This window comes from Oncorhynchus clarkii, chromosome 9 (assembly GCF_045791955.1).
Source record: "Oncorhynchus clarkii lewisi isolate Uvic-CL-2024 chromosome 9, UVic_Ocla_1.0, whole genome shotgun sequence".
In the NCBI taxonomy this organism is placed as follows: Eukaryota; Metazoa; Chordata; class Actinopteri; order Salmoniformes; family Salmonidae; genus Oncorhynchus; species Oncorhynchus clarkii.
Genome location: NC_092155.1, coordinates 81,146,073 through 81,161,570, shown reverse-complemented (window position 1 = coordinate 81,161,570; position 15,498 = coordinate 81,146,073). Strand labels below are relative to the sequence as shown.

Here is a 15,498-nt window from a genome sequence, read left to right as displayed (position 1 = left end):
TTTAACCCTCTGGTTCCCATTACGTTAATACTATTTCCCTATTTAACCCTCTGGTTCCCATTACGTTAATACTATTTCCCTATTTAACCCTCTGGTTCCCAGTATGTTTTGTGCGTGTTTGTTCCTCGTTGAGTGTTAGACTGCTGTGTGGTGTGTTTTCCCTGCGTGGAATTTATGGTTGTTTCTTTTCGAGTAAAGTACGTTATTTTACTCAGTTCTGTGTCCTGCGCCTGACTCCGTCCTCACCGCTGCATACTGACACTTGACAGTTAGTGAGGGAGATATGAGTCTCCAGGTTCAGTGATTTTTTGCAGATCGTTCCAGTCATTGGCAGCAGAGAACTGGAAGGAAAGGCGGCCAAAGGAGGAATTGGCTTTGAGGATGACCAGTGAAATATACCTGCTTGAGCACATGCTACCGTTGGGTGCTGCTATGGTGACCAGTGAGCTGAGATAAGACAGGGCATTACCAAGCAAAGACTTATAGATGACCTGGAGCCAGTGGGTTTGGCGACGCGTATGTAGTGAGGGCCAGCCAACGAGAGCATACAGGTCACAGTGGTGGGTAGTATATGGGGCTTTGGTGACAAAACAGATGGCACTGTGATAGACTGCATCCAATTTGCTGAGTAGAATGTTGGAGGCTGTTATGTAAATGACATAGCCGAAAACAAGGATCTGTAGGATAGTCAGTTTTACGAGGATATGTTTGGCAGCATGAGTGAAGGATGCTTTGTTGCGAAATAGGAAGCCGATTCTAGATTTAATTTAAATTTTGGATTGGAGATGCTTAATGTGAGTCTGGAAGGAGAGTTTACAGTCTAACCAGACACCTAGGCATTTGTAGTTGTCCACATATTCTAAGTCAGAACCGTCCAGAGTAGTGATGCTGGACGGGCAGGCAGGTGTGGGCAGCGATCGGTTGAAGAGCATGCATTTAGTTTTACTAGCATTTAAGAGCAGTTGGAGGCCACGGAAGGAGAGTTGTATGGCATTGAAGCTCATCTGGAGGTTAGTTAACACAGTGTCCAAAGAAGGGCCAGAAGTGTACAGAATGGTGTCGTCTGCGTAGAGGTGGATCAGAGAATCACCAGCAGCAAGAGCGACATTGATGAGAGATCAGAGTCGCCCAAGGATTGAACCCTGTAGCACCCCCATAGAGACTGCCAGAGGTCAGGACAACAGACCCTCCGATTTGACACTCTGTCTGAGAAGTAGTTGGTGAACCAGGCGAGGCAGTCATTTGAGAAACCAAGGCTGTTGAGTCTGCCAATAAGAATGTGGTGATTGACAGAGTCTAAAACCTTGGCCAGGTCGATGAAAACAGCTGCACAGTATTGTCTCTTATCGATGGCGGTTTTGATATCGTTTAGGACCTTGAGCGTGGCTGAGGTGCACCCCGACCAGCTCGAAAACCAGATTGCGTAGCAATCGGTGATCTGTTTGTTGACTTGGCTTTCGAAGACCTTAGAAAGGCAAGGTAGGATAGATATTGGTCTGTAGCAGTTTGGGTCTAGAGTGTCTCCCCCTTTGAAGAGGGGGTTGACCGCGGCAGCTTTACAATCTTTGGGGATCTCAGACAATACGAAAGAGAGGTTGAATAGGCCAGTAATAGGGAATGCAACAATTTCGGCTGATCATTTTAGAAAGAGAGGTCCAGATTGTCTAGCCCGGCTGATTTGTAGGGGTCCAGATTTTGCATCTCTTTCAGAACATCAGCTATCTGGATTTGGATGAAGGACAAATGGGGGAGGCTTGGGCAAGTTGCTGTTGGGGGTGCAGGGCTGTTGACCGATGTAGGGTTAACCAGGTGGAAAGCATGGCCAGCTGTAGAAAAATGCATATTGAAATTCTCCATTATAGTGGATTTATCGGTGGTGACAGTGTTTCCTAGCCTCAGTGCAGTGGGCAGCTGGGAGGAGGTGCTCTTACTCTCCATGAACTTTACAGTGTCCCAGAACTTTTTGGAGTTTGTGCTACAGGATGAACATTTCTGTTTGAAAAAGCTAGCCTTAGCTTTCCTAACTGCTTGTGTATATTGGTTCCTAACTTCCCTGAAATGTCTCATATCGTGGGGGCTATTTGATGCCAATGCAGTACACCACAGGATGTTTTTGTGCTGGTCAAGGGCAGTCAGTTCTGGAGTGAAGCAACGGCTATATCTGTTCCTGGTTCTACATTTTTTGAATGGGGCATGCTTATTTAAGATTGTGAGGGAAGCACTTTTAAAGAATAACCAGGCATCCCCTACTGATGGAATGAGGTCAATATCCTTACAGGATACCCGGGCCAGGTCGATTAGAAAGGCATGCTCGCTGAAGTGTTTTAGGGAGCGTTTGACAGTGATGAGGGGTGGTCGTTTGGCCGCAGACCCATTACGGATGCAGGCAATGAGGCAGTGATCGCTGAGATCCTGATTGAAGACATGAGGGTGCTCGTCTTTACGGATTTGGGGTTGTACCTGGTAGGTTCATTAATAATTTGTGTGAGATTGACTGCATCAAGCTTAGATTGTAGGATGGCGGGGTGTTAAGGATGTCCCAGCACAAGCTCTGAAAATAGGGGGGCAATGGGAGGCAATCAATTCACATATGGTGTCCCGGGCACAGCTGAGGGCAGAGGGTGGTCTATTGCAAGTGGCGAAGGTGAGAGACTTGTTTCTGGAAAGGTGGATTTTTATAAGTGGAAGCTCAAATTATTTGGCACAGACCTGGAAAGCAAGACTCTGCAGGCTATCTCTGCAGTAGATTGCAACACCGACCCCTTTGGTAGTTCTATCTTGTAGGAAAATGTTATAGTTAGGGATGGAAATTTCAGGGTTTTTGGTGGTTTTCCTAAGCCAGGATTCAGACACGGCTAGGACATCCGGATTGGCAGAATGTGCTAAAGCAGTGAATAAAACAAACTTAGGGAGGAGGCTTCTAATGTTAACATGCATGAAACCAAGGCTTTTACGGTTACAGAAGTCACCAAATGATAGCGCCTGGGGAATGGGAGTAGAGCTAGGCACTGCAGGGGCTGAATTAACCTCTACATCACCAGAGGAACAGAGGAGGAGTAGGATAAGGGTACGGCTAAAGGCTATAAGAACTGGTCGTCTAGTACGTTCGGAACAGAGAGTAAAATTAGCAGGTTTCTGTGCACGGTAGAATAGATTCAAGGCATAATGTACAGACAAAGGTATGGTAGGATGTGAATACAGTGGAGGTAAACCTATGCATTGAGTGACGATGAGAGAGATTGTCAGGACTTCTGCCGAAGTTGGTTACTCTCCTTGTTCGGGGGGTGTTCGGAGGTCGACGTCAACCGGTCTTCTAGCCATCATCAATTCATTTTACATGTTCCATTTGTTTTGTCTTGTTTTCACACTCACCTGGTTTCAATTCCCTAAATTACATGTTGTGTATTTTCCCTCTGTTTTCCCCCATGTCCTTGTCAGGAATTGTTTGTTGTATGTATTGGTGCCAAGTATGTTACGGTGTGCGACGGGTTTTTACCCACTTTCTTTATCATGTATGTTGGTTTTCGGAGTTTGTAAGCATATATTAAATAACTCCGTTTTTACCAATTTCGTTCTCGTGCGCCTGACTTCCCTGCCACCAGCACGCACCCCATTACAGAGATATTGTCTCTAGAAACATCATTTAAACCAGGTGAGGTCACTGCAGTGTGGGAGGTGGACCTAAAGGGTTAGCTAAGGCATATTGAGCAGGCTTAGAGGCTCTACAGTGAAATAAGGCAATAATCAATAACCAAAACAGCAATGGACAAGGCATATTGACATTAGGTAGAAGCATGCGTAGCCGAGGGATCATAGGTGTCCAGTGATTGGCTTGGCGGGCTGGAAACACAGCGATTCAGACAGCTAGCGGGCCGGGGATGTAAGGAGTGTGGTGAGTCAACATGACAGAGAGGAGGGTGGTGTTTCTCTACCAGTAGGGTGAGTCAACATGGTAGAGAGGAGGGTGGTATTTCTCTACCAGTAGGGTGAGTCAACATGACAGAGAGGAGGGTGGTGTTTCTCTACCAGTAGGGTGAGTCAACATGACAGAGAGGAGGATGGTGTTTCTCTACCAGTAGGGTCAGTCAACATGAGAGGAGGGTGGATTTTCTCTACCAGTAGGGTGAGTCAACATGACAGAGAGTAGGGTGGTGTTTCTCTACCAGTAGGGTGAGTCAACATGAGAGGAGGGTGGTGTTTCTCTACCAGTAGGGTGAGTCAAAATGACAGAGAGGAGGATGGTGTTTCTCTAACAGTAGGGTGAGTCAACATGACAGAGAGGAGGATGGTGTTTCTCTACCAGTAGGGTGAGTCAACATGAGAGGAGGGTGGTGTTTCTCTACCAGGAGGGTGGTGTTTCTCTACCAGTAGGGTGAGTCAACATGACAGAGAGGAGGGTGGTGTTTCTCTACCAGTAGGGTGAGTCAACATGACAGAGAGGAGGGTGGTGTTTCTCTACCAGTAGGGTGAGTCAACATGACAGAGAGGAGGGTGGTGTTTCTCTACCAGTAGGGTGAGTCAACATGTTTTTCTACTTGCTGGAATGCGCATGCACACACACAGAAACCAGAACCATGGACAGCCACATCATATTTAGCTTACGTTGATTGGACCAAATAATTATTGGTATCTTTTAGTGTATTAGACTAAGCAGAGGTGATTTGATGATGTAAGCTGTATCACATCTGCTCGTGATTGGGAGTCCCATAGGGCAGCACATAATTTGCCCAGTGTCGTCCAGGTTTGGCCGGGGTAGGCCGTCATTGTAAATACAAATTTGTTCTTAACTGACTTGCCTATTTAAATAAATGTAGAAGTTGTAATGGTGCTGGAATAGTGAAGGTCGCTGCTATTTTCTTTGCGACTTGCGGCAACTCTCCATGGTTCTAAATCAGTAGTTGTTTAGTGGTCTGGAAATGTCAGACACATTATCTTGCTTCACCATGTTTTAGGTCTGTAACTGTCTGTTACTGTACACGCATATGCTTTGTGGACTCCACTGGACAGATGTGGCTCTCCGGTTTTGTGATACTGTGTATTCTAATTGTCTCGGCCTTAGCCTTATATACCACGGTGTCAAGGCATATGAACTAACAGGTTATAGAGCAAACAACACAGTCATCACAGCACATACTGTAGTTTGTAACATGTTTTTTTTCTTGCTTGGCTTCCCCAGTGATTTAAGAGAGGACAAGTTCAGGGAGAAGAGGGGGGAGAGAGGACAAGTAGAGGGGGGAGAGAGGACAAGTGGAGGGGGGAGAGAGGACAAGTAGAGGGGGGAGAGAGGACAAGTTCAGGGAGAAGAGGGGGAGAGAGGACAAGTAGAGGGGGGAGAGAGGACAAGTAGAGGGGGAGAGAGGACAAGTAGAGGGGGGAGAGAGGACAAGTTCAGGGAGAAGAGGGGGAGAGAGGACAAGTAGAGGGGGGAGAGAGGACAAGTAGAGGGGGGAGAGAGGACAAGTAGAGGGGGGAGAGAGGACAAGTTCAGGGAGAAGAGGGGGAGAGAGGACAAGTAGAGGGGGGAGAGAGGACAAGTAGAGGGGGGAGAGAGGACAAGTAGAGGGGGGAGAGAGGACAGGTTCAGGGAGAAGAGGGGGAGAGAGGACAAGTAGAGGGGGGAGAGAGGACAAGTTCAGGGAGAAGAGGGGGAGAGAGGACAAGTAGAGGGGGGAGAGAGGACAAGTAGAAGGGGGAGAGAGGACAAGTTCAGGGAGAAGAGGGGGAGAGAGGACAAGTAGAGGGGGGAGAGAGGACAAGTGGAGGGAGAAGAGGGGGAGAGAGGACAAGTAGAGGGGGAGAGAGGACACGTTCAGGGAGAAGAGGGGGGAGAGAGGACAAGTAGAGGGGGGAGAGAGGACAAGTGGAGGGAGAAGAGGGGGAGAGAGGACAAGTAGAGGGGGGAGAGAGGACAAGTGGAGGGAGAAGAGGGGGAGAGAGGACAAGTGGAGGGAGAAGAGGGGGAGAGAGGACAAGTAGAGGGGGGAGAGAGGACAAGTAGAGGGGGAGAGAGGACAAGTAGAGGGGGGAGAGAGGACAAGTTCAGGGAGAAGAGGGGGAGAGAGGACAAGTAGAGGGGGGAGAGAGGACAAGTAGAGGGGGGAGAGAGGACAAGTAGAGGGGGAGAGAGGACAAGTAGAGGGGGGAGAGAGGACAAGTAGAGGGGGGAGAGAGGACAAGTAGAGGGGGGAGAGAGGACAAGTTCAGGGAGAAGAGGGGGGAGAGAGGACAAGTAGAGGGGGGAGAAAGGACAAGTGGAGGGGGGAGAGAGGACAAGTTCAGGGAGAAGAGGGGGAGAGAGGACAAGTAGAGGGGGGAGAGAGGACAAGTAGAGGGGGGAGAGAGGACAAGTAGAGGGGGAGAGAGGACAAGTAGAGGGGGGAGAGAGGACAAGTTCAGGGAGAAGAGGGGGAGAGAGGACAAGTAGAGGGGGGAGAGAGGACAAGTAGAGGGGGGAGAGAGGACAAGTAGAGGGGGGAGAGAGGACAAGTTCAGGGAGAAGAGGGGGAGAGAGGACAAGTAGAGGGGGGAGAGAGGACAAGTAGAGGGGGGAGAGAGGACAGGTTCAGGGAGAAGAGGGGGAGAGAGGACAAGTAGAGGGGGGAGAGAGGACAAGTTCAGGGAGAAGAGGGGGGAGAGAGGACAAGTAGAGGGGGGAGAGAGGACAAGTAGAAGGGGGAGAGAGGACAAGTTCAGGGAGAAGAGGGGGAGAGAGGACAAGTAGAGGGGGGAGAGAGGACAAGTGGAGGGAGAAGAGGGGGGAGAGAGGACAAGTAGAGGGGGAGAGAGGACACGTTCAGGGAGAAGAGGGGGAGAGAGGACAAGTAGAGGGGGGAGAGAGGACAAGTGGAGGGAGAAGAGGGGGAGAGAGGACAAGTAGAGGGGGGAGAGAGGACAAGTGGAGGGAGAAGAGGGGGGAGAGAGGACAAGTGGAGGGAGAAGAGGGGGAGAGAGGACAAGTAGAGGGGGGAGAAAGGACAAGTTCAGGGAGAAGAGGGGGAGAGAGGACAAGTAGAGGGGGGAGAGAGGACAAGTTCAGGGAGAAGAGGGGGAGAGAGGACAAGTAGAGGGGGGAGAGAGGACAAGTTCAGAGAGAAGAGGGGGAGAGAGGACAAGTAGAGGGGGGAGAGAGGACAAGTTCAGGGAGAAGAGGGGGAGAGAGGACAAGTAGAGGGGGGAGAGAGGACAAGTGGAGGGAGAAGAGGGGGAGAGAGGACAAGTAGAGGGGGGAGAGAGGACAAGTGGAGGGAGAAGAGGGGGGAGAGAGGACAAGTAGAGGGGGGAGAAAGGACAAGTGGAGGGAGAAGAGGGGGAGAGAGGACAAGTAGAGGGGGGAGAGAGGACAAGTTCAGGGAGAAGAGGGGGAGAGAGGACAAGTAGAGGGGGGAGAGAGGACAAGTAGAGGGGGGAGAGAGGACAGGTTCAGGGAGAAGAGGGGGAGAGAGGACAAGTAGAGGGGGGAGAGAGGACAAGTGGCGGGAGAAGAGGGGGGAGAGAGAACAAGTAGAGGGGGGAGAAAGGACAAGTGGAGGGAGAAGAGGGGGGAGAGAGGACAAGTAGAGGGGGGAGAGAGGACAAGTTCAGGGAGAAGAGGGGGAGAGAGGACAAGTAGAGGGGGGAGAGAGGACAAGTGGAGGGAGAAGAGGGGGAGAGAGGACAAGTGGAGGGAGAAGAGGGGGAGAGAGGACAAGTAGAGGGGGGAGAGAGGACAAGTTCAGGGAGAAGAGGGGGAGAGAGGACAAGTAGAGGGGGGAGAGAGGACAAGTGGAGGGAGAAGAGGGGGAGAGAGGACGAGTAGAGGGGGAGAGAGGACAAGTGGAGGGAGAAGAGGGGGGGGGGAGGACAAGTGGGGGGAGAGAGGACAAGTGGAGGGAGAAGAGGGGGGGAGAGGACAAGTGGGGGGAGAGAGGACAAGTGGAGGGAGAAGAGGGGGGAGAGAGGACAAGTAGAGGGAGAAGAGGGGGGGGAGAGGACAAGTGGGGGGAGAGAGGACAAGTGGAGGGAGAAGAGGGGGGAGAGAGGACAAGTAGAGGGGGGAGAGAGGACGAGTAGAGGGGGAGAGAGGACAAGTGGAGGGAGAAGAGGGGGGGGAGAGGACAAGTGGGGGGAGAGAGGACAAGTGGAGGGAGAAGAGGGGGGAGAGAGCAACATCATTCACAAACGTACTTCTATTGCAGTCAATCTGTGAATAATATCATAAAAATGGGATGCCAGGTTGCCAAAATGTGTCTGTGTGATGTGTGTGATGATGATGGTGGTGGGCTGGTTTTCAGTGAGTGTGATATAGCAGGGTTGTATTTGGAGTGCTAGGGACAGGGAGAGTAGTGTCTAGGCCTCGGGGCTAAACGTGCTATGGGCAGAGGGATATGGAGGGGTTGATCTGAAACACAGAAAGTCTATTTTCCTCATGTTCAAATACAAACATAAATGGTGTACCTGCTGTCCCAAATGCCCCCACAGGAGGGCGATATATACACTACATGCACTGATCTTAGTTTGGTTACATTACACTGATCTTAGCTTGGTTACTTGTTACATACTTGTTACATTAGTCTCTCACCTAGTGTTTACATGCAATGCAATGTATACTTTACTTGATCTAATATAAATATTAAACATTGTCTGTTTGATTAATCTATAGTCCATTCTAGCAGGGGGGCAAAGTCTGCAAGAAGAATGTGCATGACAATCATCGGTTTAGTAGTTAACTTGTGTTGCTGATCATAATTTAACATTTAGTCCAAAACGCTCCTCTGGTTTTGGTTAGTGCAATCCTGTATCTTTGGGACGGGACGACCCTAAACGTAACCTTAACCCATACATTTAACCTCAATTTAACCATAAATCCCTTTCCTAACCATAACCATTTTACATTTCAACTTCAATATGGTAGATATGGTAGGGACGTTCCAAGGATCCCCAGTAGCAAGGACCCTCCGACGTTTCATGCCAAGGCAGAGGGCGTCACATGTATTCTTGGTAGTTAGAGTCTTTTCACCCTAGCATTCCAGGGACCTTTAGAGAAAAATGCGAGCTTTTGTAACTACATTTCCCTACAGCTCCCTCGGCGTCATCTCCGCTCACCGCCTTCCCTCCCACTTTTGTTGGTCCGTGAGGAAGTCGCAAGATGGCTGACATCGCTTGAAAGTATGTCTCCTTCCTCAACATGAAGTCGTGAGTGTGGAAGAAAGCGAGGGAGGCACCATCGGCCGTTTGTTTTTAATTAACTTTTTAATTTTTTTAATTTCTGCCGTTAATTTCTCCAAACATCCATTTCATTTCGCGTCGTCTCTGTCCCAGAGTTGTCTTTGAGAGTTGACGCGTCAAGTCACGCCGGGGACCCAGCTCGCAACAGCGGTTAACGTTAGCCAGCGAGATAGCTGGTTAGCTAGCTAACTAAATCATATTTTTGATATCCCATCGGCCTGCTAACTAGCACGTCTCATTAATTTGAAATAGTCTAACTGTTCTAATATCAATATACTGTCAGATTAAGATTTACTCGACCGTCATGTTCGCCAACTAATGCGCAACGTTTCTTCGTGTGAATCAGGATTATAATTTTGGAGTAAATCATACCATTACTATAGTTAGCCACTAGCCATCACCAGTTATCAACATTTCATGTGTTATTACCTAGCTAGCTAGCTGGTTAGAGGGGAAGTTAAACTTTAGCCGGAGAATTAGACTAGCTGGCTTTGCTGGCAGTTGACCAACATACTGCTAGGGATGGACACACAATTGTACTCACACGACCAAATATAGAAGATTGGCTTTGCACACTAACTAGTTAGCTAGCTTTCTTACTTGCTGTTAGGAAGTACACCTCTCGGCCTGGCCAACTAGCGTGCTAGGCTAGTTTGCCTTTGCAGGGTTGGTCACTCGTATCAGAGTTGAGGGTGGCAGCAGCTAGGTGCAGCAACAGTCGTTCAGTCAGTCACACAGAGAGATACGTTAGCTAGCTGCCAGGTTCTAGCTAGTTACAGTCTCGACTCTCACATCAGCTATCACCACGGCGTTCCGAACGTACCCGGAGCCCCCCTCCCCTGGCCAGACCCACCGGCTCAACAACACCGGGATGGGTGTGCAGGGCTTCCAGGAGTATCTTGAGAAACGGTGTCCCGGGGCAGCTGTCCCCGTGGACCTCCTCAAACTAGCCCGTACACCGGGCCGCCAGCCCCCGCACCACCACCCCCATCACCCCGGCCCTATGCCTCCTCCACCCCCGGCCCGGATACTCATCGATGCTGACTCCGGCCTGCAGCGGCTGTACGGTGGCTACCAGACGGACTGGGTGTGCGGCGGGGAGTGGAACGCAATGCTGGGATACCTGTCCGCTCTGTCCCAGGCCTGTCTGTACCAGGGTGGGCTTGAGCTGGTCGTGGTGTTCAACGGGACCCTGGGGAAGGAACGGTGGCCGGAGTGGGCGCGCCGGGCCCAGGGGCAACGCCAGACAGCCCAGCTCATAGTCAATCATGTTGGCAGCAAGGCAACTCCGCCTCCCCGTGCTTGGTTCCTGCCCCCAGCCTGCCTCAGCCACTGTGTCCGCCTCGCCATGTTTCGCTTCAGAGTGCGGGTGAGTAAAGAGCAATAGCTGCTTCCCCATTCATAGAGGCTATCTACCTTTAACGCCTATTGATGAAGGCCTCTTCTTCCTGGGGGACTTCTGTTAAAAGCCCAAATGCTTGCTCTAGACGTCAATACGCATCACTTACGATACAGTTTTGAAAACGTAAGGAAAGTAAATCAAATTTTATTGGTCATATACACATTTAGTAGATGTTATTGCAGGTGTAGCGAAATGCTTGTCTTTTTAGCTCCAACAGGGCAGTAATATCTAACAAATCACAACAATACACACAAACCTCAAAGTAAAATAATGAATTAAGGAATATATAAATATTAGGTCAAGCATTGACTAAAATACAATAGAATACAGTATATACAGTGGGGCCAACAAGTATTTAGTCAGCCATCAATTGTGCAAGTTCTCCCACTTAAAAAGATGAGGCCTGTAATTTTCATCATAGGTACACTTCAACTATGACAGACAAAATGAGAAAAAAAAATCCAGAAAATCACATTGTAGGATTTTTAATTTATTTATTTGCAAATTATGGTGGAAAATAAGTATTTGGTCAATAACAAAAGTATCTCAGTACTTTGTTATATACCCTTTGTTGGCAATGACAGAGGTCAAACGTTTTCTGTAAGTCTTCACAAGGTTTTCACACACTGTTGCTGGTATTTTGTCCCATTCCTCCATGCAGATCTCCTCTAGAGCAGTGATGTTTTGGGGCTGTTGCTGGGCAACACGGACTTTCAACTCCCTCCAAAGATTTTCTATGGGGTTGAGATCTGGAGACTGGCTAGGCCACTCCAGGACCTTTAAATGCTTCTTACGAAGCCACTCCTTCGTTGCCCGGGCGGTGTGTTTGGGATCATTGTCATGCTGAAAGACCCAGCCACGTTTCATCTTCAATGCCCTTGCTGATGGACAGAGATTTTCACTCAAAATCTCACGATACATGGCCCCATTCATTCTTTCCTTTACACGGATCATTCGTCCTGGTCCCTTTGCAGAAAAACATCCCCAAAGCATGATGTTTCCACCCCCATGCTTCACAGTAGGTATGGTGTTCTTTGGATGCAACTCAGCATTCTTTGTCCTCCAAACACGACGAGTTGAGTTTTTACCAAAAAGTTCTATTTTGGTTTCATCTGACCATATGACATTCTCTTCTGGATCATCCAAATGCTCTCTAGCAAACTTCAGACGGGCCTGGACATGCACTGGCTTAAGCAGGGGGACAAGTCTGGCACTGCAGGATTTGAGTCCCTGGCGGCGTAGTGTGTTACTTTGGTCTCAGCTCTCTGCAGGTCATTCACTAGGTCCCCCCCATGTGGTTCTGGGATTTTTGCTCACCGTTCTTGTGATCATTTTGACCCCACGGGGTGAGATCTTGCGTGGAGCCCCAGATCGAGGGAGATTATCAGTGGTCTTGTATGTCTTCCATTTCCTAATAATTGCTCCCACAGTTGATTTCTTCAAACCAAGCTGCTTACCTATTGCAGATTCAGTCTTCCCAGCCTGGTGCAGGTCTACAATTTTGTTTCTGGTGTCCTTTGACAGCTCTTTGGTCTTGGCCATAGTGGAGTTTGGAGTGTGACTGAGGTTGTGGACAGGTGTCTTTTATACCGATAACAAGTTCAAACAGGTGCCATTAATACAGGTAACGAGTGGAGGACAGAGGAGCCCCTTAAAGAAGAAGTTACAGGTCTGTGAGAGCCAGAAATCTTGCTTGTTTGTAGGTGACCAAATACTTATTTTCCACCATAATTTGAAAATAAATTCATTAAAAATCCTACAATGTGATTTTCTGGATTTTTTTTCTCATTTTGTCTGTCATAGTTGAAGTGTACCTATGATGAAAATTACAGACCTCTCATCATTTTAAGTGGGAGAACTTGCACAATTGGTGGCTGACTAAATACTTTCAACTCCCTCCAAAGATTTTCTATCGTCCGACAGGATGCTCTCGATTGGTCACCTGTAAAGGTTTGTGAGGGTTTTAGGTAGGAATGCACAATATATCGGTAAGCATATGGGAAACGGCCGACGTTAGCTAAAAATGCCAACGTCGGCATCAGCCTGATGTCTAGTTTAACACCGATGTCAAAGCTGACATGCATACCTATATAACGTAGGTAGATGACGTAATGACGCCGAACAAAAGCAGAATAATACAAAGTGCACACTTCCAACAACTAACCAAGTTCAAGTCCAGCAGTCATTTCAAAGGGTAAGACATTTCAGCAAGACAACTCAATGGCAACATCCATTAACGCCAAGATAATGGAATTCATTGCACTTGACAATCAACCGTTCTCTGTCGTGGATGATGTTGGCTTTTGCCGACTGGTCGAGCACCTCGAGCCCCGGTACACACTACCAAGTAGGTACTATTTTTCAGATTTTGCCCTACCCGAATTACACAGTATTGTTGAAACTGACTGGAGAAAGAATCTCAACTGTGTCTGCAGCAGACGTGATACCCCTCTGTCATGGCATTGAAACCCCTCTGTCATGGCGTTGAAACCCCTCTGTCATGGCGTTGAAACCCCTCTGTCATGGCGTTGAAACCCCTCTGTCATGGCATTGAAACCCCTCTGTCATGGCATTGAAACCCCTCTGTCATGGCATTGAAACACCTCTGTCATGGCGTTGAAACCCCTCTGTCATGGCGTTGAAACCCCTCTGTCATGGCGTTGAAACCCCTCTGTCATGGCGTTGAAACCCCTCTGTCATGGCGTTGAAACCCCTCTGTCATGGCGTTGAAACGCCTGCTCAACAAAACTGCCCACACAGACCGTGGGGTTAAAATTGCAAAAGTACTCAAGGCTGTGAACAAGCGGTGGCATTCTCTATGAGCCTCTACTGTGTCGGCACCATGCTAGATGCCAGGTACAAGGACCGCTACTGTGTCGCCACCATGCTCAATGCTAGGTACAAGGACCGCTACTGTGTCACCACCATGCTCAATGCTAGGTACAAGGACCGCTACTGTGTCACCACCATGCTCAATGCTAGGTACAAGGACCGCTACTGTGTCACCACCATGCTCAATGCTAGGTACAAGGACCGCTACTGTGTCGGCACCATGCTCAATGCTAGGTACAAGGACCTCTACTGTGTCGCCACCATGCTAGATGCTAGGTACAAGGACCTCTACTGTGTCGCCACCATGCTCGATGCTAGGTACAAGGACCGCTACTGTGTCGGCACCATGCTCAATGCTAGGTACAAGGACCTCTACTGTGTCGCCACCATGCTAGATGCCAGGTACAAGGACCGCTACTGTGTCGGCACCATGCTCAATGCTAGGTACAAGGACCGCTACTGTGTCGGCACCATACTCAATGCCAGGTACAAGGACCGCTACTGTGTCGGCACCATGCTCAATGCTAGGTACAAGGACCGCTACTGTGTCGGCACCATGCTCGATGCCAGGTACAAGGACCGCTACTGTGTCGCCACCATGCTAGATGCCAGGTACAAGGACCGCTACTGTGTCGGCACCATGCTCAATGCTAGGTACAAGGACCGCTACTGTGTCGGCACCATGCTCAATGCTAGGTACAAGGACCGCTACTGTGTCGCCACCATGCTAGATGCCAGGTACAAGGACCGCTACTGTGTCGCCACCATGCTAGATGCTAGGTACAAGGACCTCTACTGTGTCGCCACCATGCTCGATGCCAGGTACAAGGACCGCTACTTCGATGCAGACAAGAAACAGGGTTGGAAACGGACACAGTGAAAGTGCAGAGGAAGAGAGACCACGGATAGACAGCTGAAACTTCACTGCTTGACATTTATGAGACTGAACAAATAAACAAATAAACAACGAAACAGCACAGCAAGTATGTGAAAGAAATAGGTTTTGATTATGTTTTACTGGTAATGGGGACCTACGTAAATGGGAACAAAATAACATTTTTGTCAGTGTGTAAAAACTATTTAACTGTACTAGAATGCTTAAAAAGCTGCAAAATATGTAAATATCGGTATCAGGTTTTTGGCAAGGAAAATATCAGATATCGGTATCGTGCAAAAATTCCATATCGGTGCATCCCTAGTTTTAGGTGCATGAGGGTTTTAGGTGCCAAGCCAAATATCTCCAGCCTCCTGAGGTTGAAGAGGTGCTGTTGCACCGCCTTCACCACACTGTCTGTGTGCATGGACCATTTCAGATCGTCGGTGATGTGTACGCTGAGGAACTTGAAGCTTTCCACCTGCTCCACTGCGGTCCCGTCAATGTGGATAGGGGGGTGCTCCTTTGTTTTGTCGACATTGAATGAGAGGTTATTTTCCTGGCACCACACTCCCAGAGCCCTCACCTACTCCCTGTAGGCTGTCTCATCATTGTGGGTAGTCAGGCTGTTGTTGTCTGCAAAGTTGAGTTGGAGGCGTGTGTGTCCATGCAGTCATGGGTGTACAGGAGGGGGCTGAGCACGCACCTTTGTGGGGGCCCCTGTGTTGAGGATCAGCAAAGTGGTGTTTCCTACCTTCACCACCTGGGGGTGGCCCATCAGGAAGTCTTGGACCCAGTTGCACAAGGTGGGGTTCAGACCCAGGGCCCCAAGCTTAATGATGAGCTTGGAGGATACTATGGTGTTGAAGGCTGAGCTGTAGTCAATGAACAGCATTCTTACACAGGTATTCCTCTTGTCCAGATGGGATAGGGCAGTGTGCAATTGCGTTGTGTGGATCTATTGAGGCAGTAAGCAAATTGAAGTGGGTCTAGGGTGTCAGGTAAGGTAGATGTGATATGATCCTTGATTAGCCTCTCAAAGCACTTCATGATGACAGGAGTGCTACGGGTCGATAGCCATTTAGTAAAGTTACCTTTCCTTTCTTGGGTACAGGAACAATGGCGGACGTCTTGAAGCATGTTGAGACAGCAGACTAGGATAGGGAGAGATTGAGTATGTCCTTAA

The 15,498-nt window shown here is 49.0% G+C and overlaps 1 protein-coding gene across 2 annotated transcripts in view; it reads left to right on the top strand.

The window, feature by feature from the left end:
• Window positions 1–9,094: 9,094 nt before the first annotated feature.
• Window positions 9,095–15,498, top strand: part of LOC139416986 (constitutive coactivator of PPAR-gamma-like protein 2) — a 54,744-nt gene continuing 48,340 nt past the window's right edge. For both annotated transcript variants that reach the window (XM_071166220.1, XM_071166219.1), the window contains exon 1: window positions 9,095–10,573. In XM_071166220.1, coding sequence (XP_071022321.1) covers window positions 10,076–10,573 — 498 coding nt within the window. In that variant the 5' untranslated portion in view covers window positions 9,095–10,075. The remainder of the gene's footprint in view (window positions 10,574–15,498) is intronic.